This window comes from Amblyraja radiata, chromosome 32 (genome assembly GCF_010909765.2).
Source record: "Amblyraja radiata isolate CabotCenter1 chromosome 32, sAmbRad1.1.pri, whole genome shotgun sequence".
Taxonomy (NCBI): Eukaryota; Metazoa; Chordata; class Chondrichthyes; order Rajiformes; family Rajidae; genus Amblyraja; species Amblyraja radiata.
The window spans coordinates 10,798,145-10,823,773 of NC_045987.1; the positions used below are offsets into that span (position 1 = coordinate 10,798,145).

Here is a 25,629-nt window from a genome sequence, read left to right on the forward strand (position 1 = left end):
TCTTATTTTATTTCCAGAGATTGTACAGGGAATTGTTTTGTTTTACATTATCTGAACTACACACTATCCCTATCTTTACTACCAAAATTGGCCTCCAATCTGTTGTTGTTTTGGTTGTAAAATTCTCACCTGTGTTCTCCAATTATCATGAGAGTTTGGCTCCAGAGGACTGTGGACCATGTTTGAAACCGCTCCCACGACACTACCCACAGACCAGACTCTGCAGAGTCTTTGGTGCTCCATCTAGGACCCCAGACTTAGGAATCCCTTCATTACTTTGCCTCACACTCTTCCTTAAAGATTCTCCTCAAACCCTACCACGTTGACCATGCCTTCTGTCACTTGCCTGAATATTGATTGATGTTAACATGTGTCTGATAAATGAACCTATGAATTGTCTTGGTTGAGTTACGATTGCTAAGGAAAAATTATTGTAACATTATTTATGTTTGGACAAATGTAGACAGTTTTCTCTGCAATTTGAAGGCAAAGGGGAGACCCTGACAGAAGCTTATAAAATTATGAGATGCATAGATAGGGTGGATGGTCAGTTCCTTTTTCCAAACATGGAAATGTCAAATGTCAGGCCTGTTCCTGTGCTGTACTTTTCTATGTTAAATATTCTTAAAAACATGTGAGTTTGTAGGTTATTTGACCGTTAATTTGCTCCTAATGTGTAGGGAGTGGATGCGAAAATGGGATAACATGGAACTAGTGTGAAAAAGTGATTTGGTGGGCCAAAGGGTCGGATTCCATGTTCTATTGATCAATCGATCGATCGATCAATATTGGGAAAGCCATAAGATGGGGTTGTAAAAACCGATGTTTGATGAACTCTTCACCTTCAACACAGTTTCTGTTTGAATTCTCTATTCAATAAAGACATAGAAAGATTTTTGATTAGCACAGGTGTCAGATGTTGTGGGGAGAAGGCAGAAGAATGGGGTTAGGAGGGAGAGATAGATCAGCCGTGATTGGATGGCGGAGTAGACTTGATGGGCCGAATGGCCTAATTCTAATCCTCTGCCTTCTGACCTTAATAGAGCTTCAATCGTCTGTGTGAGAGATGCTCAGCCAATAAGGGGCAGATATACTTTTCTTGCGACATTATGACACAATTGTGGCATTTAAGAGACTTTTGGACAGGCATGTGGATGTACAGGGAGCGAAGGGATATGGATTATGTGCGGGCAGATAGGAGTTAGTCTTGGCATCATGTTCGGCACTGACTTTGTGGGATCAGTTGTTGTGCTATGTTCGATTGGAAATTGATTAACTGGAAGTAACTCAACCAGTCAAGTTTTAATTAATATCCCAATGTCCATTGATCATCTGTTTAAGAAGGAACTGCAGATGCTGGATGAAGAAGGGTTTCGGCCCGAAACGTTGCCTATTTCCTTCGCTCCATAGATGCTGCTGCACCCGCTGAGTTTCTCCAGCATTTTCGTGTACCTTCCATTGATCATTTTCTATTTGTTTCCGCCTCTCCTCCGTATAAATATTGGCTCGTGTTCACCTTTCACTGTGGGAGAGAACGGGAATTTCTCATTAACTCTGGACATCTGTAGGTGGGCTGCTGTGGTCACTCGCATACCCCTTCCATAATATTCCTGCCCCTGCCTCTTTTACAAATGTTTGTCCAATCTCTCCTTGTAGCTAATGCCCTCTAATCCAGGAAGTATCCTGGTGAACCACTTTTGCACCGTCTCTGACGAAGGGTCTTGACCTGAAAAGTCACCTATTCGCTTTCTCCAGCGATGTTGTCTGACCCGCTGAGTTACTCCAGTATTTTCTGTCTATCCTCCATATCCTTCCTGTATTGGGGTGACCAGAACTGCACGCAATACTCCCTAGTGGCCTGACTAAAGTCTTATCAAGTTGCAACATCACTTCCTGACTCTTGTGCCCACAATTGCCCTCTGAGGCACTGTGGGATGTGGGGGAGAGGTGGGGAACTGGAGAAGCTGCCCAGACATTGGTTGTCTGCATGCTGCCATGGGTAGCACTGATTGCAACCTCATGAAGTCATACAGGATGGAAGCAGGCTCTTTAGCGAATAGGTGACTTTTCAGGTCAAGACCCTTCGTCAGAGACGGTGCAAAAGTGGTTCACCAGGATACTTCCTGGATTAGAGGGCATTAGCTACAAGGAGAGATTGGACAAACATTTGTAAAACAGGCAGGGGCAGGTCTTCCACAGACCACAGTCTGTTCGTATTGGTGGAAATGTGTCAGCCTCAATAACAATCAGCACGGGAGCACCTCAAGGCTGCGTGCTCAGCCCCCTGCTGTACTCACTCTATACCCATGACTGCGTAGCGAACCACAGTGCGAACTGCATCATCAAGTTCGCTGACGACACCACTATTGTGGGGCGTATCACTGATGGGGATGAGTCAGAGTACAGAAGAGAGATCGAGCAACTGTCCATATGGTGCCAGCGCAATAACCTGGCCCTGAACACCAGCAAAACCAAGGAACTGATTGTGGACTTTGGAAGGAGTAGGAGGGGGACCCACAGCCCCATTTATATCAACGGGTCGATGGTTGAAAGGGTCAAGAACTTCAAATTCCTGGGGGTGCACATCTCCGAAAATCTTTCCTGGTCCGAGAACACGAACGCAATTATCAAAAAAGCTCATCAGCGCCTCTACTTCCTGAGAAGATTACGGAGAGTCGGATTGTCAAGGAAGACTCTCTCTAACTTCTACAGGTGCACAGTAGAGAGCACGCTGACCGGTTGCATCGTGGCTTGGTTCGGAAATTTGAGCGCCCTGGAGAGGAAAAGACTACAAAAAGTAGTAAACACTGCCCAGTCCATCATCGGCTCTGACCTTCCTTCCATCGAGGGGATTTATCGCAGTCGCTGCCTCAAAAAGGCTGGCAGTATCATCAAAGACCCACACCATCCTGGCCACACACTGATCTCCCTGCTACCTTCAGGTAGAAGGTACAGGAGCCTGAAGACTGCAACAACCAGGTTCAGGAATAGCTACTTCCCCTCAGCCATCAGGCTATTAAACCTGGCTCGGACAAAACTCTGATTATTAGCAACCACTTTCTGTTATTTGCACTACCAGTTTATTTATTCATGTGTGTATATATTTATATCATGGTATATGGACACATTTATCTGTTTTGTAGTAAATGCCTACTATTTTCTGTGTGCTTAAGCAAAGCAAGAATTTCATTGTCCTATACAGGGACACATGACAATAAACTCACTTGAACTTGAACTTGTCCATTCCAACCAAGATGCCCCATCTAATCTTATCCCATTTACCTGCTTTTGACGGCAGGTCTGATTATTAGTGATGCTTAGAGTCGCAATTGGTAGACTATGGGTGCAATGCCAGTCTCCCACAGGTCTAAGACTGCTGGACACTGCAGTACTATAGGAGTGCTGCACTGTCTGACCTGTCATTTTTTGGATGAGATGTCAAGGCTTTGAGGTGGGTACAAGAGAATTCTCACAACCAATCTGCAAAACCTTCCCCCGATATGCATTATACCCAATATCCTCTTGTTGACATTTATAGCATAACCAATCACAATGAACGAACAGCTGTCTGAGATCTTGCTGTGTGACTCCCAATATTCACTTTAACAATCCTCAAATATTTACCTCCCATTCAGTAGCCCTGAAGTTCAGCTTGGCATTGTGTTTGGCACAGACATTGTGGGCTGAAGGACCTGTTCCTGAACTGTACTTTTCCATGTTATATATTTAGCTTATCTATCTGTGGTCTTCCTTTATTGCTGAGAGTACGACAAGATTGAATGTCTCTGGAGGATTAATCTGAAGCTTAAGGTTGAGGCTGTACTAGTGAAGTGCATTTGCATCTATTTAATGAAAAAGCCTTTTTTTCTGCCTGGAGATTATCAGGCTGGACACAATAGCAGTTGTGTCTTGGAGCGATCGTTTTATTGTTAGTATGTGGTGCTTTATGTTTTATAAATGTGGCTTGTGGCTTCGCGGTGAATTGTATTGTTGCTATTTGTTGCTTTAGGCACAAAAAATGAGGGAAACTTTGTTTTTGCAATCCCTGGCTACTATTATGAAGAAAAATAATGGTCTGAAATCTACACAATCAAGCTGATCACATCATGGTTCTGAACTGTGGAGTTGTAGGAAAAATCAGGAGAAGTTTAATGGCTGAGGTGAAGGCAGAGTGGTTTTTCCTGAACTCTGGTGCCTCTCTGCTTTGTGTGTGGTCACTCAGAGCTGAAATCTCCAACAGGTTGCCTGGGAAACAAATGTTTCAAGCTGTGCATTGTCAACTCTCTGGTGTGGTATCCAGCATTCAAAATGGCCTCTGGTTCTGATGTGTCCACAAGATGTGAGATTGTGGAGTGAACCTTCCCTGTGACCTGCCATTGCTCCAACTCGCTACCTTTCCAGTCTCTGGAATGTTACCTGTGTTCCATCCTTACCCATGTGCCAAATTACCTGCCACCTGGCAATCCGTCCAACTCTTAATGTGCTCCCTTGATGCAGTGTCCCAAATGAAAAAGTCCTTGTGCTTTCCCAGTCCATGAGAGTCATCGGGAGCATCGGCTAGTTGTGCTGAACATTTACATCCCTACCAACCTGATGGTGTTTTCCTGTCTTTGTATCCACCATTCTTTACTTAAACATTTTTACTGAAACAAAAGAATGTTTGTTAAAATGACTGCAGGAGGCATGTCAGACTGCAGATGCTGGATTGTTGAGTAAAAGGCAACATGTTGGAGAAGTCATGGTGCAACTCTCTTGGATGTTGGGTAAGCTTAAGCAATTCTGGCCACCCCATTACAGGAAAGATAAGGAGGGTTTGGACGGGTTGCAGAGGTCGTTCACCAGAATGCTGCCTGGATTAAAGAGTTTCGGCCACAGGAGAGGTTGGATAGATTGGGTTTGTTTTCTCGGGAATATCAGAGGTTGGGGAGAGACTTGATAGAAGTATATCAAATTATGAGAGGCATAGATAGGGTAGACAGTCAGAACCTTTTTCCCCAGGGTGCAAATGCCTAAGAATAGAGGCCATAGCTATAGGGTGAGGGGGCAGGGGGGGGGAGTTTAATGGAGATGTGCTGGGCAAGTTTCTTTTTATGCAGTGGTGGGGGACTGGAAAACATTGACAGGGGTGGTGGTGAAAGCAGATACAAAAGTGGCGCTTGAGGCTTTTAGAAGTGCAGGAATATGGAACAGTTGAGCTAGGCATCATGTTCAAAAGGGAACTGCAGATGCTGGAATATCGAAGGTACACAAAATTGCTGGGGAAACTCAGCGGGTGCAGCAGCATCTATGAGCTAGGCATCATGTTTGGCACAAGCATTGTGGGCCGAAGGGCCTGTTCCAGTGCTGAATACTGTTCCAAGATGTGATGCTGCAGATCAGGCAGCATCTGTGGATGGAAATGGACAGACGCCATTTTGGAACTTAAGGAGGGTCCTGACCAAAAACATCATCTGTCCTTTTCTCTCCACAGATGTTGTCTGATCTGTTGGATTCATCCAATACTTTGTTCTTTGCTTGTTGAATTGACCAGTGTCGATTAGCATAACACCCAACAGTCAAGTAGATAGCCTCACCACGGAACCCCATCAGAGATACTATGGCCCAAGTGGTCTCCTAGTGACAGTATCGATCTTTGCTTCCACCAATCGCCTGCTGGGTGCTCTACTTCAACAGCTGGCATGGGCCTGTGGGGCCGAATGACGAGGTTGTGTGGCTGAGGGGGTCTAGTCTAGAAATCGTCCAAACCAGGAAAGGGTTGACTTAACCAGAGAGACTGGAGCCTAAGAACAAAGACACTTCCACAATCTGAAGTGGATGTGCATTGTTACTATATTGCTTTTTTTAATTGTTGGAAAACAGCATAATCTTTCTTTGAACCTAAAGACCACTTAATGGCAGATGAGTCAGGGTTGAGAAAAGAGCTTAATAATCTTAACATCACAGTCTACTTCCCTGAACTGATGATGGTCTATATCTCAAGGGCTTATATCATTAAATTAATTTCAGTGAGAGAGGCTCTGAAGTGAAAGGTTCTTCTACTAATCTGCTAAACACTTGGAGCTGGATTCCTCGGGCAACAATAATTTCATGCAGATTTCTTTTTCTATCTATTAATATTTTTAATGCATACTCCCCCAAACAATAGATGTAGCGATGCTTAATACAGCAGGAGATCCGTGTTAAGGAGATTGTTTGGTAGTTCACAATTGCAATTGGATTAGACAGTTGAAACACTTGCCTTAGATTTTAACTCTCTTCAGAGATCAAGGTCGCTCGCTTTGTAGGTTTATTTCAGAAACAATCTGTGTCCCCCCCCCCCCCATGTACTTCCCAGACAGAGTCTTGGTGTGCAATTTACGCTTGGGTTTAAAGCAGTTTAAACTTCTGAGAGGGAGTAAACGAGGCACTGGGATATAGAAACAAAGAAACATAGAAAATAGGTGCTTCGAGCCCTTCGAGCCTGCACCGCCATTCAATATGATCATGGCTGATCATCCAACTCGGTATCCTGTACCTGCCTTCTTTCCATACCCCCTGATCCTTTTAGCCACAAGGGCCACATCTAACTCCCTCTTAAATATAGCCAATGAACTGGCCTCAACTACATTCTGTGGCAGAGAATTCCAGAGATTCACCACTCTCTGTGTAAAAAATGTTTTTCTCATCTCAGTCCTAAAAGATTTCCCCTTATCCTTAAACTGTGACCCCTTATTCTGGACTTCCCCAACATCGGGAACAATCTTTCTGCATCTAGCCTGTCCAACCCCCTAAGAATTTTGTAAGTTTCTATAAGATCCCCCCTCAATCTTCTAAATTCTAGCGAGTACAAGCCGAGTCTATCCAGTCTTTCTTCATATGAAAGTCTTGACATTCCAGGAATCATAGAAACATAGAAATTAGGTGCAGGAGTAGGCCATTCGGCCCTTCGAGCCTGCACCGCCATTCAATATGATCATGGTTGATCATCCAACTCAGTATCCCGTACCTGCCTTCTCTCCATACCCTCTGATCCCCTTAGCCACAAGGGCCACATCTAACTCCCTCTTAAATATAGCCAATGAACTGGCCTCAACTACCCTCTGTGGCAGAGAGTTCCAGAGATTCACCACTCTCTGTGTGAAAAAAGTTTTTCTCATCTCGGTTTTAAAGGATTTTCCCCTTATCCTTAAGCTGTGACCCCTTGTCCTGGACTTCCCCAACATCGGGAACAATCTTCCTGCATCTAGCCTGTCCAACCCCTTAAGAATTTTGTAAGTTTCTATAAGATCCCCTCTCAATCTCCTAAATTCTAGAGAATATAAACCAAGTCAATCCAGTCTTTCTTCATAAGACAGTCCTGACATCCCAGGAATCAGTCTGGTGAACCTTCTCTGCACTCCCTCTATGGCAATAATGTCCTTCCTCAGATTTGGAGACCAAAACTGTACGCAATACTCCAGGTGTGGTCTCACCAAGACCCTGTACCACTGCAGTAGAACCTCCCTGCTCCTATACTCAAATCCTTTTGCTATGAAAGCTAACATACCATTCGCTTTCTTCACTGCCTGCTGCACCTGCATGCCTACTTTCAATGACTGGTGTACCATAACACCCAGGTCTCGCTGCATCTCCTCTTTTCCTAATCGGCCACCATTTAGATAATAGTCTGCTTTCCTGTTTTTGCCACCAAAATGGGTAACCTCACATTTATCCACATTATACTGCATCTGCCAAACATTTGCCCACTCACCCAGCCTATCCAAGTCACCTTGCAGTCTCCTAGCATCCTCCTCACAGCTAACACTGCCCCCCCAGCTTAGTGTCATCCGCAAACTTGGAGATATTGCCTTCAATTCCCTCATCCAGATCATTAATATATATTGTAAATAGCTGGGGTCCCAGCACTGAGCCTTGCGGTACCCCACAAAAGTCTTGACATTCCAGGAATCAGTCTGGTGATGTGGCAGGGAAGGGCAGAGTGGGAAGGGAGGAGGAAGGCGACTTGCAAAAGAAACTGCAGATGCTGGTTTACAAGAAAAGACACAAAGTGCTGGAGTAACTCAACAGGTCAGGCAGCATCTCTGGAGAAAAGGAATAGGTGACATTTCGGGTCAAGACCTTTCTTCAGGATCTGTTCATTACAATGTCAAAAGTGATGGCCTGTTGAAAACTAAGCCTTTTGTCCACATTTCGAAGTAAAACTATGCAATGTATCTTCTGATTTAAAAATAATTGTGAGCCATTTAAATTTATTTCTCTTGGAAACATGGTGAGGTTTTAAGAGAACGTGGAGCATTAATTAACTAGAATGCGCCCTGATTCGATAAAATATATAGACATTGAAAATTTGGGTTTCTTTCGTCGAAAAATTGCTTGATGAGGTGGTAGAATTGTTGAAACTCATGGGTTTACAGCAGATTAGATATAAATGATAACCTTTTGGTAGGAATCTGGGATTCCAGAAATTGAGAGATCGGAGACTTGGAGGAACTCAGTGGGTCAGGAAGCATCTGTGGTGGGAATAGACAGATAAGGTTTCTGGTTGGGACCCTTCATCAGACTGAAGTACCGGGGGGGTGGGGGGGGGGGGAGATTGGGGAGCTGGAAAATGATGGAATGTGGGATTTTCGAAATGAGGGTTGGAGAAAGATCTTCAGGCAAAGTTGTGGGGCAGCCAAATATTTTTCCGGGGTTGGTGTTCGAAGCAGAAACTAACAAAATTCAAAAAGGAGACCAAACATGCAGACAAAGAATGGGGTGGAAGTAAAACTGGAACAGAATGGGTAAATGTGATTAGAATTATTTGCTGCTATGTTTGGTTGAAACTCATGGGGCTGGTTAGACCTTGTCCCATGTTATAATGTTGCTATTTCTATGTATTTGGGACAATGCACAATCTGCTAAGCTCTTTTGGCTGTTTTTCTGTTATTCCCTGCCAGGAAAATGAACAGCTTATTACTGCAGCAATGCAATGAGATTTATATAAGCTGATTGTGGAGTAAAGCCCATTGACAGCTGTGTTCCCATGCAATTATACATCCGTAGTGTGAGCCAATGTAGGCAAGAAATGTTCTTCCCCCCAGAATATTGCTCCAAGGTTTATGCAAACCAGAGTTTCCTTTCGGGGAATATTCATCCTTCATGTCCTTTTATTTCGCCTCTTGAGTTTCAGGCTGAGGATTGAATACCCATCCCAGATACTACCTTTATAGCTGACACTACTGCACAGGGCACAGTGGCACAGTAGCTGCCTCACAGAACATATCAAAATAAATGAGAGTTTGTAGCTTAATTGGCCAATTTTATGTTGCCCCTAATGTGTAAGGGGATAACATAGAACTAGTATGAACAAGTATTTGATGGGCTCAGTGGTCCAAAGGGTCTGTTTACATGCTCTCTCTTCCAATCTCTCCAGGCTATACCTAATCCACACACACACACACACACACACACACACACACACACACACACACACACACACACACACACACACACACACACACACACACACGCACACGCACATGCACACACCCATACACATACAAACTAGAGGAACTCAGATGGCCCAAAACATTGTCTGTCCATTTCCCTCCAGAGATGTTGCCCGACGCTCTGAGTTCCTCCATCAGTTTTTTGCTCTATTTCAGCATCTGTATAGTCTCTTCCGTTAATAACTACGTATCATCTGGATACTTGATAGGTTTGTGGACAACTCCAATGATGTTAGCCATGCATCTGACAGATGCTGCCTGTGCCTGTGCAATGAATCCCAGTGTTTAGGATTCCTCTGAATTAATCATCTCTAACAGTCTGCCTCTGCAGGAGCCATAAGTATGTGGTCACCAATTGTCAAGAGTGTTCTATTGCCATGTGTACTGACAACTGAACAATGAAGTTCCTACTTACAGCAGCATAACTGGTCTACAAACGCAACATTCACAGATAATGTATAACAAACAAAACACAAAAAATCCAATAGATTAATAACCACACAAAAAAACCTGTCTTCCTTAGTTCAACCGAAGGTAATCTATAGAAGTTCATACTTTGAGGTTGGTGTTTAGTGTTCAAGATAGTTGTTGGGAAGAAGCTATTCTTGGGGGAAAAAAGTGCTGGAGTAACTTGGTGGCTGTTCTTGAGCCTGATGGTCATGGCTTTCAGACTCCTATGCCACCATCTTGATGGAGCAAAAATGAGAGTGCGGCCAAAGTGATGTGGGTCTTTGATAGTAGCTGATATTTGCAGCAGCCCCTCCTGTAGACCCCTTCGATGGTGGGGAGGCCAGTCCCTGTGATGGACCGCTCAGTGTGGACCACTCTCTGTAGTCTCCTTCGTTTGTGGCCGTTCGTGTTGTCGAACCAGGACGTGATGCGTCCAGTCAGTAGCTGACATTCAGTCCAATGTTTGCCATTTTGTAATATATGTGTAACGATTAAGCATCTAGTAATATATGTGTGACCATAACAATAAGTCGTTATAATGGTGTGCTGTTATGTGTAGTTGCTTCTGTCATGGCTTTATCTAACATTCTAACAGGAGTTGGTCCGCGTTGGATGGGAAGGGACTTGCGCGGAACATAATGACCACCTTGGACAATTGGGCTAAGTGGCCCATTTCTATTTTGTTTAATGTTGTGTAATTAATATGTTTTAAAGAATTATAAAGCTTTGTTGTTCAACAGTTCTCTCTCTTCCCCATCCCAGGAGAACTTGTGAAACAAGCAAAATGCAAGGTGGCAACAAATCCCTCTTGTTGCAGAAGAGTAGGAGATTGGGTTCACACAGGTCACCATCCAGGATAATGCCTATCTCACCTCCAAGGGTCAAGCAGCCTGGCAGAGAGGAGGAGTCTGGTGGGTATCTATCTCTGGCATCAATGCCCTTCTGGGTATTTTAGATGGAAGGAGATTTGTGGTAACTCCACCTTCAGAATCTATTGACAATCAAGGTCACATTCATGTGAAGCCTGTGGTGGTTGGAGGATAGAGCATCCTGGCAATTATGGGATGTAAAGCCCAGAGGTTTATCAATCCTGCACCGCATCCATCCTTTATTTGTCAGATACAAGTAATGCCACTGTGTCCACATAGGGGATAAATATGTACAAAACTCAAATTGCTTTTATTGGGAGATTGTTCACCTTTGCCAACCTGCCAAATGGAAAAACCAAAGTCTTTCATTGTCTCTCTTCCAACTTGCAATCACATTATATGCATTCATCTTCTTAATAAAACTTGCAGTATAATAATTTAGTTTTAGTTATGAGATACGGCGTGGAAACAGGCCCTTCGGCCCACTGAGTCCGCGCCGACCAGCGATTCCCGCACATTAACACTGTCCTACACACACTAGGGACAATTTACACTTATACCAAGCCAATTAACCTCCATACCTGGACGTCTTTGGAGTGTGGGAGGAAACCAAAGATCTTAGAGAAAGCCCACGCGGTCATGGGGAGAACTCCGTACAGACAGCACCTGCAGTCGGGATCGAACTTGGGTCTCCGGTGCTGCAAGCGCTGTAAGGCAGCAACTCTACCACTGCGCCACCATTCCGCCTGTTAATTATAATCATCTTTTTTTCATCTAAAAATGTATGTCTGTGACATAAAATGGCAGCCAGTCACAACCAATTCCCTGGATATTAATGAGGGATTTGCTTCCAAATCAAAATCCCTTTGCAAAAACAGACTGTTGCGTAGCCTGCAAGGGGCTCCAGCAGATCCAAAATATCCTTACCTTTGAGAGAGGCTCCACAGCAGAAACCTCCTTGTCTTTCAAATTCTTCTATTTATTTTAATGAATAATCATCCTCTCCCGTATTCCTGTCCCCTATTCTAGGTATCAACACGTCAGGAGATGGGTCAAGTGCGTTAATTATCATATGTACTGGCAATGAAACAATTACTTTCTTACTGCTGCTTTAACAGGCTCTTTAACACAATAAGGCTCAAATATATATTAATCAACAATACGCTAAATTAATAATTGTATTGCTGTGTAGCCTAAATCGAAGTCTCAAGTGCAACCAAAAAAAGTCCTGAGAAGATAAGTGGTTAGTGTTGTGCAGTGTTCATGAGCTCATAAATTAATAAGATCTTGTGATAGGAGCAGAATTAGGCCATTCGGCCCATCAAGTCTACTCTGCCATTCAATCATGGCTGATCTATCTCTCCCTCCTAACCCCATTCTCCTGCCTTCTCCCCATAGCCTCTACCACCCGTACTAATCAAATGGTTGCTGGGAAGAAGCTGTTCTTAAACAGGTTGTAACAGTTTTCAGGCCCCTGTTCCAGTTGTGCTCCAGATTAATATTTTGTTTTAGGGGCATTGGATAATGTAGGAGTCTTGACTTTCTGCGTAATTGGAGACTGCTCCTAAAACAAACTGAAATCTCAATGCAAGTCACCCGAATGCAAAAAGTAGAGGCTTTTAGAACGACTGTACTGAAGCACAGGGACCCCCACCTGCTCTTTCCAAATCCATGAAAATCTATCTATATTTAAAACTCTGTGGCTGGCTGCCTGGCTGGCTGTGTGTGTTTCTGACTTGTGGCTGCCAGCCTTTGATTCGTTGCTACGCCAACGTCAGACCCAGAAACGACGAGTTTTTTTCCATTTCGGTAGAGATTTCACTTTTCATTCCAAGTATCCACTCCTCATTAAATTTTGTCGTGTTTATGTACACATTTTTAATAAAATCCTTCCCCACCCCCTCACTCACTCATTTTGTCGCATCCTGCTGGCCAGCGACCATAACGGCTGCTGGCGCCCGCATCTCGCCTCAAAGACGCCATTTAAAAACAGCCGCACTGCTGATTCCTGAGCCGCTTGAGTTGGAGGACCACGTCTCCCGTGGGGGCTACGGGTAGGGAACGGCTGCGTTAGGGGAGCAGACCCAACGGGTCTGCACTTGGTCTAGTATACTTTAAAATGCAATAGTCCTTGTTAATATTCATTCCTCATTCATGATCACAGAAAACAGATTGTCTGATCACAAATTATGGTTTTGTGGGGCTATTTACCTGTGTAGAATTAAACGTTTAAACTTCTCACGTATTCCATTGGCTATCAGCTGTAGATGGCTCTGAGTTTAGGCTCCCAAATTGTCTCATCGTAACCGTCACCACTCTGATTTTACCATTAATCAATCATTATTCTTTAATTTGCCAGCTAATGTTGAACACAGCCATAATTACGAGACGACTCGCTCCCCCAGAAGCTATGGTCTCTCCACTCAGAGTGGAAAGGTAAGACTTTCCTCATTAATGGCTCTGATTGTGCTTAAAGTACACATTCCACATTAGGAGTGAACCTATCTCTTTCTTTCATTCTTCCCGTGATTTTTTTTTTCTTCCAGGTTTGGCTGCTCTCTTTGTAATAAATTTAACATAAAACTGTACAGAACATGGAACAGAACACCAGTGTTCGTGCCAAACATGATGTTGTTGAATTAATCTCTTCTACCTGCATGTGATCAATATCCCTGCATATCATGTACCTACCTCTTAAACTCCCCACATATCTGCCTCCACCGTCACCCTTGCCAGAGCATTCCAGGCACCCACCATTCACTCTGTTTTAAAAAAACTTACCCCACCCTTAAAACTTATATCCTTCAAACTGTGTCCCTTTCAAATTAGTGCTATGGCCTCTAAACTTTGACATTTCCACCGAGGGAAGAAAAAGTTCTGACTTTCTTTCCTATCTATGCCTCTCATCATTTTATAAACTTCTATCAGGTCTCCCTTCAGCCTCCAAAGCTGCAAAGAGATCTAGTTTGCCTAACTTCTCAACGAACACCATTATCGCCAAAAGGCCTGTTCTGTTCTCTGTAAGATTTTTTTTTTTTTAGATTTTCAGGCCTTTTTCCAGTCCTATTATCTTCTGATATGGCTTTCACTCAAATTTTGACTGATATATTTCATGAGGCACTTGTGACTGTCTCCCAGTGTGAAGGCACCGTACAAATACAGTTGATGTTCCTTTCGGCACACAATTAAGTGAAGGTGATGTTTTTCTTTTCAGCCATTGGATGATTACAAGCCTACAGCCAGCATTTCGAAGTTGACCACAAATGAGACGAAGAGAAAGGAGAACCCCATGACCCAGAGGCTGACTGAGCTGATGAAGCAACTCCACGATGAAACTGAGGAGTTAAGGTGACGGAAGGTCATGGTTTGGAGCATGGACCCGATTCCTTACTCTCTTAAGTAGATCCCAGTTTGTCCGACTGTTTTGGTCAGCAGACAGCCTACTCTGAGTTCACCATGTTGTATTCTCTACTTTGGGGTTCTGTGGCCATCTGAGGTGGCATCTGGCCTGGTGACTACTTTAATCTGCCTGCTTTAGGTCAGCAATACTGCATGGAAATGAGCCCTTCAGCCAATTGAGTCCACGCCAAACTTTGGGATAATACAGAGCTAGTGCGAATGGGTGATCAGAATAGAATAGAATAGTTTCTTTATTGTCATTGTAACATGAACCATGTACAACAAAATTGTAAAATGTCAGCCAGTCAGTGCACCATTCAAACATTTCTAAAAGCTAACGATACATACAAAGTAAAATATTTAAAAAGATAAACAACTAAAATAAATATCATAAAAATAGCACGCATAAACACCCAGCCCTACATCCTTCTGTCGATTTCATGTATGTATGTATCGCCCCTGCGTTCCTTGGCGGCTACATTTAGTGCCTTTATAGCAGTGGGGTAAAAACTGTTTTTAAGTCTGTTTGTCCTTGTCCTTGTAGATCTGTACCGTCTGCCTGACGGTAACAGTTCAAACAGGGAGTGTCCGGGGTGGGAAATGTCCTTTATAATACTCTGGGATCAGTTTCTCATCCACTCCCTTCACATGAGGGGCATTTTTTTAGAGGCCAATTAACCTACATACCCACATGGAGCACCCGGAGGAAACACTCTCTGTCACAGGGGGAACATGCAAACTCCACACAGACAGCACAAGAGACGAGGATCAAACTGGGGTCTCTGAGGCAGCAGCTTTACCAGCTATGCTACTGTGCCACTCAGTTGATAGGGCCATGTACAATGTTACTTTTGCAGCCTACCAAATTTCAGTCTTCATGGAGAATTATAATGGCTGGGCAAAATAATAGCTTTCCATCCAATCCTAAATGTTGCCCACCCAGAGTTTGGTTAATATGCCCTCTGGGAATTATTGCTATCATTCTCGTGTAGTGAATCCAGTGAGTCATTCTTAAAAGCCTAGGGTATAATTGGATTTAATTTGCCCATATTGATTCCATAGAATATTGATTCCATGAACCCTTCCCTCACCACATATTAACCGAGCCTGCTCACAATGGGAAAGTAAAGGTTGAAAAGAGACAAAGGTTGAAAAGAGACTAAGAACTCGGTAAAGAGGACATTTCTGGCCAACACACATTGAAGCCAGTGCCCCAAATAAATCTCCTAAAAGGTCAAAACACAAAGTACTGGGGGAACATAATGGGTCAGACAGCGTTTGTGGTTGGGAATGGCAGACAGATGACATTTTGGATTGGCATCTTTCTGCAGACTGATGCTACTAAATGGTTCCAGGGAGAAGGGATTACAATGTGAAAGTTAGATTGAAGAAGTGGTTGTTGTTGTTGGGATTAATGAGGTTGAGAGGAGATTTGATAAAGCTGTGTAAGGACTTGATTGGCTTTGATAAGAATTGACAGTGAATTGTGGTTCTAATGTCTGGTTCTAAATATGTAAACTGTTCTCTTGCACAGTGTGTTCAAGGACTGAGGTAGACTGATTCCAAATGAAGGACAAAATGTAGAGTGAGAACAAGGGCTTCTTTTTATGCAGAATACTGAGAACCTGGATCTCCTTCTCTATCTGGACAATGTGAACATAGAAAAAATGCAACATGGGGAGCAGGCCCTTCGGCCCACAATGTCTATGCCATACACAATGCCAAGTTAAACTAATCTACTCCACTTGTAACATGGTCTATATCCTTCCATTTCTTGCATATCATGTGCCTATCCAAAAGCCTCTTAAACACCACCATCAAATCTGCCTCCTTCACCACCCCTGGCAGCACAGTCCAGGCACCCACCACTCTTTGGATGTAAAACAATAACTTGCCCCGTAAGGTAAATCAGGGCTTTCGGGTGTTCCAGGGGAAGCCAAGGTGCCTGTTTACTCCATGTCGACCTCCAACAGCGACAAGATCCTTGAACGGTCCATCGCTTTACATTTGATCTCTGATCTTGCAAATAACAGAGAGCAGCCTTGATTGCTGAATAAGGAGCCCAAAACAATATTACCACCTTGTTCTCACAGATCCCCCGAATGTATGGTAGACACAAAATGCTGGGATAACTCAGCGGGATAGGGAGATCCCCTGGATGTACAGTGTGAGTCTGGTGCCTGTGTTGGGGAAATTGGGAGTTATTTTCATGTGAAACTGAACGGCGCTGGGATGGTATTGGGCAGAGCTTTTTCTTTTGTAAACTGAACGGTGCCTAAATGCATATTGTTCCTTGCTGTTGGTGTCCATGGTGGAACTTACTATTAGCTGCTTAACATGTTTAAGGCTCTATGTGCCTAATTTAATACATTTTCATTTTTTATTAATTTAATTTTTGCAATATTAAAAAATTCAAACATTTGAAAATCTACTTTAAAAAAAAATTAATTTAATTTTTGCAATATTAAAAAAAATCCAAACATTTGAAAATCTACTTTTTAATTTTTTCGAGGTGCTGGTTTGCCGTACCGATGAGTACTATCACTAAAAAGCACAGATGTAGCTAACATGCACCATCAAGCCAGGAAATTCTAAACTCCACCCTGTCCTTGATAGTGAGCAAAGATCTATTCTGATATCTGCTTTCTCTGTAGTTTCCGCTACAGGAAGAATATTTCGCTGAAAGAAGACTCATTTTTGGAGCTGAATAGATCCCTGGTATCACCCGAATCCACAAAACATCTGGCGAACACTATGAGCTTGGCAGATGTGGAGAGCTCAGTGAATGGGAAAGGTACACATTCTACCAAGCTGCCAGGAAAGTTTACCTCCAGATTATTGTATGATGATGATGATACTTTGATGATGCTGGGAAATGAGGTTGGCTGAGTTCTCTCTCTCTATCGTTCTTTGTTTTTCTCTCTTCTGTTCTGTGAATGCACAATACCCTGAATGTGTCTTTGGTTTCTTCTGTCGTTCCAAAGTATTTATTTGCCCAGAAAATTTAAAAACTGCAGATGTTGGAAATTGAAAGTAAAAACAGAGTGTTGGAAACACTCAGCAGGTCGGACTGCATCTGCGGGAAGCGAAACAGAGTCAAAGTTTGGCTGAAGACTCTTTGTCAGAATTGGGAAGATGACAAAAGAAGGTTGTTCAGCAGCAAGTGAGTGAGTCTCTCTATCCTCATTAACAGCTCACGGTAATCACATTACAGTGCCTGCCATGGCTCATTCTGCTACATGTCTGGGGTGCTGTTGATAAAAAAAGTTTTGCCATGTTGCTTGTCCCATGAACGTGTGTTCGTGACCTCGATATAAGATCTATATTTTTATTTTCTGCTCAGGCTTAACCTTTCTATTTTTGAGTCTGAAGAAGGGCATAGACCCAAAACGTTGTGAGTCCATTCCCTCGACAGATGCTGTCTGACCCTTTGAGTTCCTCCAGCAACCTTGTGTTTTTCCTCAAGGTTCCAACATCTGCAGATCCTTGTGTCTCCACCTTTCTCCTTTTAACTGACTATTCCTCCCTCTTGCGGAGTATCCCCACACCTGCATGATTGAGCATGGCCATTAATTTCAAAAGGGTCTTTGCGCAGAGTTTTCACGTTCTCCCAGTGTTTGTGGAGGTTTTCTCCAGTTTCCTCCCATCTGCAAAAGATATGCTGATTGATTGGTAAATTAACAGGAGGCGCTGCCTCCAAAAGGCGTCAAATATCATCAAAGGCCCACATCTGACCTGGACACACTCTCATCTTGCTGCTTCTGTTGGGAAGAAGGTACAGGTGCCTGAAAACTCTGACCTCCATGTTCAAGAACATCTTCCCAACAACCACCAGGCTCTTGAACAGTATACAACCGATCAGCAACTATGATTTGCTATGGATTTTCTTTGGTTGCACTCTGTACTTTGGGTCTGTACTACTATTGTATTTTAATGTATTATTACTGAAGAAGGGTTTCGGCCCGAAACGTTGCCTATTTCCTTCGCTCCATAGATGCTGCTGCACCTGCTGAGTTTCTCCAGCCTTTTTGTGTACTAACAATTAAACACTCTTGCCCACTGTAAATTGTCCCATGGTGATATTATGTCAAGATTGGATGCATTGGTTCAGATAGAAAGCCACCATCAACCTGATTTGATTTTGTTTTCTCTTTGTTCTTCTAATCCTACCCATCCCTTGCTGTGACCATGTATAGTTTTTAGTTGTGTTCTCCTATCTCATAAGGTATTCAGGAGGCCTGGCTGTCTCATTGCCCAGAAAATTCTCCCTCCACTTATCATGGCTATCATTCTGCAAATTTCTATTAGAAAATTGAACTTTTATCACAATCTAGATCAAAGCCACATCTGGACAAGCAGACCATTGTTGTGTCAGGAAACTGTGTCAATGTTCAGTTTACTCACCTGTTGAATCTGTTACAGGAGCTGCTCAAACTTGTGTCACTGACGGATCACTGAGACAGGATAAGCCAATGGAGCAGTGGTCCCTGTTGCCTTCTGAGAGCCATTATAGGCAGACAATGGAAAGCATTAAGAGCCTGCATTCAGGGGACCGCAGTGTACGTCACACACCGAGCAATTCTTTCAGCAAGGTACAACTGTGGATACAAAAGCAAGATGTAGAAGCAAAGAACTGCAGATGTTGGTTGATTTTTTTTTAAAGGGCGCTAAGTGCTGGAGTAACTCAGTGGGTCAGGCAGCATCACTGGAGGATGGGTCTCCTCTTCAGACTCATTGTAGTAGGGGAGAGATAGGTGCAGGACAAAGCCTGGCAAGTGAAGGGTGGATACAGGTTAGGAGGGTGGGTACAGGTGAGGAGGGTGGGGTGGGGGGGGGGGGGGGGGGTTGATTGGCATATGGATGGACAAAAGCCAGAGATGAAAATAAGGCAAAAAGCTTTAAGATAGGAGAGAAGAGGCACAAAATGTGAAGCCGGAGGAAGGGATATAAGTGGACGGGGGAAGCGGTGAAGGGGGGAAAAGGGGACAGGATAATGGGAGAAATGCACGTGCATCTAGGTGGGGCATGGGTAAGAGAGGGGTGGGGAGGGAGCGACATTGCTGCTTGTTTAGATATGAGGGGAACTCAAAATTGCCTGATTTGGTGACTTGAAATGCCCTATCAAGTCAATATAGTCATTGTCAACGTGAAGTATTAATAACGGTGGAGGTCATAATTTTTAATGATAAGCTGGCGCCAATGAGAAGGTGGTTGCAAAGGACAACATGGCTCAGCAGAAGGGTGCGTAGTCTATAGCTAAGAAGTGCAGGATTGCTCATTCTTCCAGGAGGGAGAAATGCCATGATAACATTGGGCATTTCCTTGAACACAGGGAGCGTTGAGGAGAAATCTAAACAGCACTGATTTAAACCAGTGATCAGTGATTAAAACTTGAAGACTCCCATGTTCAAGTGAGGATGGATATTGGAATACTGGTGTTACAAACTGAGTGCTGAGTATAACAGGAAATATTTTCACTTGTGTCATTAGAGCATTGAATGTTTCACCTCTAAGTATGTAAAATTAAAAGGAATTTGATACATATTCATGTTGGATGTTTGTAGAAGATTAAAGAAAAGAGAATAAGGTTGAAATAGACAGCTCCATTTGAGCAACTAGCACCCCTGCAGGATTAATTGGCTGAAAAACCTCCAACTGTTGGAAGCAGTTTTTTAGACCAAGTGTTTGTGCAGCCTCCTGTGACATTCTTTGGGAACCTTTGTTCATTCAAGGTGTTATGTTAATTCCATTTGGTGTTGTGCTGATTCATTTAATGACAGGACACATGGAGAAAGTGAAACTCTCGTGATGTTAGCATCACCACAGTGCCCAAGGATGTGTAGATTGGGACTCTTGGGTGTCGAGGATTTTACATTTGTTTTTTTATTTTTGTTTCAGTGGGAGGAAATGGGGAGACCCTTCTTCGGGAATCAGGACACGTTCAGCCGCTTTACCCTGGAGATGGCTCACCAGTACCTGAAGGAAGAGGACCTTCGAGCCAGGCACCAATCGGCTCTCTTCCGATTGAGGGAGAAAGCACTGAAGGAGAAAACCAAGGCCGAGCTGGCCTGGCTGGAGCAGCAGAAAACGTGAGCCCTCTTTTCAGGTTTGCTAATGCAGGTTTTAGAGGAGAAAGGTAAATAAGAACAAAGTGCTGGAACAAGAGATGGCAGTTTGGCCCATCGAGCACCGAGGCACATAGCTCCATAGCACAGAAAGAAGCCCCTCGGTCCAACTTGTCGAAGCCCACCAAGTTGGCTTAACAGGTTAAACGCAGCCCTATTAACAGTCCCATTTGCCTGCATTTAACCCGTATCCCTCTAAACACTTCCTGTCGATATATCTGTCCAAATATCACGGGGAGAGGGATAGGTGATAGAGCAGCAAGTTCGTTAGGGAAAGCGACCATTCAGGCAGGATCTTGCACCTTTCATCGAGCAAGAATGGTTTGCCTGCAGTCCAGCAGGAAGAGGAAATATCATTATTTTCTCCGATGTAGGCTGTCAGACTTTATAATACAGGCATAATAGGGAGACATTAACATTCATGGATGCAGATTATGAAATGCTTTAAACATGACTCCTCCATTTTCATTGAATTGATAAATTCCACAGACGTCTCTTGGACAAAGGGCAAGATGATAAAAGGCCTGCTATCATCAGGAAGCAGCGGGAGGTTTTACTGAAGCTACAGAAGGAGAAGGTGAGGAATCCTGGCGTGCATTCCCTGTCTACGACCTTCACATCCCTTTCATCCTCCTGACCCATCACTTCACTTTACCCCTCGCTCTTCCACCATCAATCCACATGCTTCGAATACCTTTTTCACTCCACTTACCAGTGCAGTCATTCTTGCCCCCTTGTAAACACTGCTCCCTTTCTTGCCCCCTTCCTCCATTTGCCCCTGTTGTCCCTTCCTGATTGACCCTCACAATCTTGCCTATTTTGCCCCACTCACACTATTGCTTGCTGTCAACCCTGACCTGGTGGGCAGTGATCTTGTGCTTGACGTGCTGATGTGGTGGTTTCCGAAATTGCAGTAATGAGGGATGCTTCACTCTAAGAGGTACTGGTTAATGCCAGGATCAATTCAGCCAAAGCTGAATTCCCTATGAAATCCCAAGAGATTTGAAAACATGATTAGGAGAGTACGCTAGGGGTTTCTCCGTGACCATCACCATCTCACTACCACAATTTCTATCTTCTCTCTTTGCCATCAGTAAGCAATGTCACTTTGTTTGTCGGAGCTTGTTGGGAAATGGTTTTCTGCTATATTTTTTTTTTTTTTTTAAATAATATTTTTATTAGAAGTAGACATATTATAAAGTATAGTTACATATTATAGTAAAAAAACTTTTCATATACATCAGTCATACATTATTAAAATTTTCAATTGTCGATTACTTCTACTTCTAATGGGTTTTTTAATATAGAAAAAGAGAGAAAGAGAAAAAAGAGTTACAAATATCAAAAAAAACAAACAACCCGAGGAGTGAATATGATTTGGAGACATTTCATGAGCTGAAGTGTTTTTGTGACTGTTTGCATCTGGGGACAGCATCCTGGCATTTATTTTTAAAAAAAAAAAGATTTTCACTTTTTTAGATTTGAAAAATATTTCCAAAGGATGACTAAAGTTTAAAAAATAAAAAATATTAATTAAATTAGGCGCCCAGACCCTTAAACAAATTATAGGATGGGTGATCTACCATAGATGCCAAGGAATGATATGCGAAACTGGCACCTCGTTGTCTATTTAAAAGAAGCACTGATGTGCTGTAAAATGATGTCCTGTTGTGGTGAAAGGCGCCACGTAAATCAAATATCTAAATTGCTTTCCTGAAATTGTAGAGACTGAGTCTCTCGTTAGATTTGGTGACTGAATTAAACTCTAATTGCCCAGCTACCTGCACTGGTTTAACGGACCCATTTCTTTTTCCAGGCGGAGATCAGGCACCTCCAGAATGCCTATCGGGTTGCCCACGATGAGAGGAAACTCCTCCTCAAACAGCAGCAGGAGATCTTTAGGATTCACCAGTCAACGGCGAACCTGCAACGGCAGCTGAGCTTATCTGCAACGGGCCCTTGGGTAAGATCGCTTTCTGCAGACTCTACCTTGCACCCTCAGTACATCTCAGCTCACGTTCCAGCTCGCAACATGGCCCTTTCATCCATTTCCCTCCGTTGCATTGGCTCCCAGTTTGGCAATAATTTGTTTCGCCTCCCTTCCCACACTTCATGGGACGAGACATTGGTTAAGGTTGACATTGGGTTGGTCTGTGGCATGATGGAACAAGCTGAGGTGATGCTATTGGAACAGTTTGACTTTCTCAGTGATATTGGAAACAACTTGACTCAGTTATTGCACCAGATAATAACCAAGGGGTGTGGGATGTGTGCAGGAAACATTCGGAAATGTTGATCATTAACGTTTGTACACATCAGCTCTTGCAATTGGAGGGGTGCTGTGGTAAACAAAAGTGTGGCATGCTATGCTTTAAACTGGGTAGTTTTGTTGCTTATGACAAGTGGAGGAGCGTACACCAGAAGTGAAAGTGACTGGGATTGCATTCCCAGTGAGTGGTCCATGCACAGGCTTGTTGCTGGATCTCTTGGGCCATCACTACTCTGCTCTCTCGGTCTGGTTTAGTTTTCAGGAGTGAAGGACGCCTCGCCACCTACAGCTGACGGTGAGCCCACACTTCTGCCTGGTCCTGAGCCTGACCCGGGTGTGGGCAGCTCTTCCCCTTGGTCGCTCTCAGGGAGTGAGGACAGTGCAGCCACAGACCGACCAGAGGATGCGCACAGCAAGCTGGATGAAAGGTGAGCTGCCCCATTAATATTTGCTGCTGCGTCACAAGCCAAGCTGAACAGTGCAAGGTCGCAAAAATGTATCTCAGATCCTTGCACAGAAGGGTAGAGAAGGCTAATCGGTTTCCAAGTCTCTTCAGCCGTTTTTAATATGGCTCATAATTATAACAGCTCTCGAGCGCTTTGAGTGTGCTGATGTCTTAATGAGTGCCGATTTAAATGCAAATTTTTTTTTTTTAATGTTTTTATTAAGGACAGTGCATATTTATAAAAATTTGCATGCAATACACAAGATTATAGCTATAGGCTAATTTCCATCTGTAGTCCCTCTGGTAAACCAGGTTAACACATCACAACACATTCAATCCATAAGAAAAGAATCAAAACAAAACAAAAGACAAACAAAAAGCGTAACAAAACAGACAATAAAGTTAAAAAGTAACAATAAAAGATGATTATATTACGGTTGATTATGAATACAGGTTTGATTTTCCAGTAACCATTTTTTGAGTTGTTTTGTAAATGTGGTGATGGTTGGCAGATCCCGTATGAAGCAAGGGATCGCGTTCCAGGTATGCGACGCTCTATAGGAAAATACTGTCTGGCCAAATACACTTTTCTTAAACGGGACAACACAATCACCCCTAGATGCTGCTCTTGTCGACCTATTTATGTTCTTCTTTATAAATTCTTTTAACGGAGGTGGGGCTAGTCCATGGATGATTTTATAAACTAAAATTGAGTCTGAATAATTTATTACATTTTCCCAGAAATCACGCATTCTCCCTGATCCTTTCCTTAACTCCAGTTGTGGCTTTCCGTCTGTCACCGGCAAGGAAAAACACTTGCAATCTAGATTTTATATGTAGGAAAGAACTGCAGATGCTGGTTTAAATTGAAAGTAGACAATGCTGGAGTAACTCAGTGGGACAGGCTGGTCATGGTGGGACCGCGCATGATGGGTCGTAATATGGTGCCCATTCTTCCCGCTGTTCCATCAGAATGAACATCATCCCTTCTCCTGTCCCGTCTGAGTGGGTAAAGCATTAATGGGGTAGCTATGTATCCTGGGAACCAAGTAGAGTTGTTTTTTGAAGCCGAACGCCTTGCTGCCTGAAAGCCGTCTAGATTTGGTTGGGAGTTAAGGGAAGTCACCAATAGATAGGTACAGGGACACCGAATCAGTGCCACTTTGCAACTGACCAATTCTCCAGCAGCTCTGACTTGTGAATGACTGAGCTGGGTGCGGGGGGGGCTTCCTTTTGCGTTTCATAGGATCCTTTTTCAAAGAGAGGAGGAGCTTGTGAGACGGCGGAAGCAGGCCATGGGTGTGCTGGCCTGGAAGAGACCTTTGGATAACGAGGAACCGGTTGTTCACCGGACTGAGACGGAGGTTTTGACCACCTCGAGTCCACGGATCAGGGTGCAAGTTCCCGACGCATGGGATCCTTCCACAGGTATGCCTTCAGCTCAATTACTTTGTTGGACTTTTAGTTTGATCTCTTGCAAGTTCTCCTCTCTTGTGCCTCAAGTCACGCTTCGGTCGTTTTCCCACCCACACCAGCCCCGTAACTGCAACTCGGGCTGTCTTCCAGGAAGTGTGTGAAAGGGTTAAGTGTGATATTTATTCTCCTCTTTTGCTGCCCTTTCATGGAAAATAGCTCCTGCTATTTTACAACCCACCACCGATGACTCCAAACTCAAACACCACTGGCCATGAATGAGGGGATGATGCCCTTGTCCATGAACTGATGGTGTACAAAGGAGAGAATTGCATGTTTAATTTTTTTTGTGTGTGCATAACCATAAAGTAGAATCTAAAATGGTTTAGATTAACAGCTCACTCCAGGTGGGCAGGTTGGACCCCCCCCCCCCCCCCCCCAACTGATTTCTAAAGGAAGAACAGTGCAGCACAGGAACAGGCCTTTAGGCCATCAATGCCCGTCTTGAACATGATGCAAAGATAAACAAATTTCCTCTGCCAACGTGATCCATATCCCTGCATATCAATGTACCTATCCAAAAGCCACTATCATATTTGCATCTACCACCACCCCTTGCAGTGCATTCCAGGCACCCACTATGCATGCAAAAACCCCAAAAAAAACTCACCATGCACATCTCCTTTAAATGTTTCTCTTCACTTCAAGCTATGCCCTCTAGTCTTTGTTATTTCCACTCTAGGATAAAGATTCTGACTGTCCTCCTTATCTATGCCTCTAATTGTAGATCGGAAGATGCTTACATAGTAACTTCTCAATATTGTACGCCGTAAATTGTTTTTGTCGAAAAGACACCACTTGCATTGTCCAAATGCATTTTGATCATTAAAACACAGATTAAATACATAAATGGTGCTTTGAGCTTCTGTCGCTGTTGCAATGTGGGAGAGGCAGCAGAATGCATGAGTGGAGACACTAGGAACTGCAGATGCTGGAATCTTGACCAGCCAACAAAGTGCTGGGGGAACTCAGCAGGTCAGGCCGCATCTGCGGAGGGAATGGACTGACCGTGTTTTGGCTCGGGACCCTTCTTTAGACTATGGAGTGGAACTTGAAGCTTTCAAATTCTGACACAACTGAGAATGCTCCCATTGAACCTTGGCAGATACCAGGCCAAAAACTTGTTATG

General features: G+C 43.6%; 1 protein-coding gene across 1 annotated transcript in view; it reads left to right on the top strand.

Annotated features, from left to right (window-relative positions):
• ccdc187 (coiled-coil domain containing 187) overlaps positions 1–25,629 on the top strand; it is a 68,798-nt gene that overhangs the window by 18,317 nt on the left and 24,852 nt on the right. The window contains exons 8-17 of the mRNA XM_033048635.1: positions 10,683–10,831; positions 13,149–13,225; positions 14,004–14,137; positions 16,843–16,982; positions 18,611–18,780; positions 20,087–20,277; positions 20,803–20,890; positions 22,130–22,276; positions 22,838–23,010; positions 24,274–24,455. Of these exons, the coding sequence (XP_032904526.1) occupies positions 10,683–10,831; positions 13,149–13,225; positions 14,004–14,137; positions 16,843–16,982; positions 18,611–18,780; positions 20,087–20,277; positions 20,803–20,890; positions 22,130–22,276; positions 22,838–23,010; positions 24,274–24,455 (1,451 nt within the window). The remainder of the gene's footprint in view (positions 1–10,682; positions 10,832–13,148; positions 13,226–14,003; positions 14,138–16,842; positions 16,983–18,610; positions 18,781–20,086; positions 20,278–20,802; positions 20,891–22,129; positions 22,277–22,837; positions 23,011–24,273; positions 24,456–25,629) is intronic.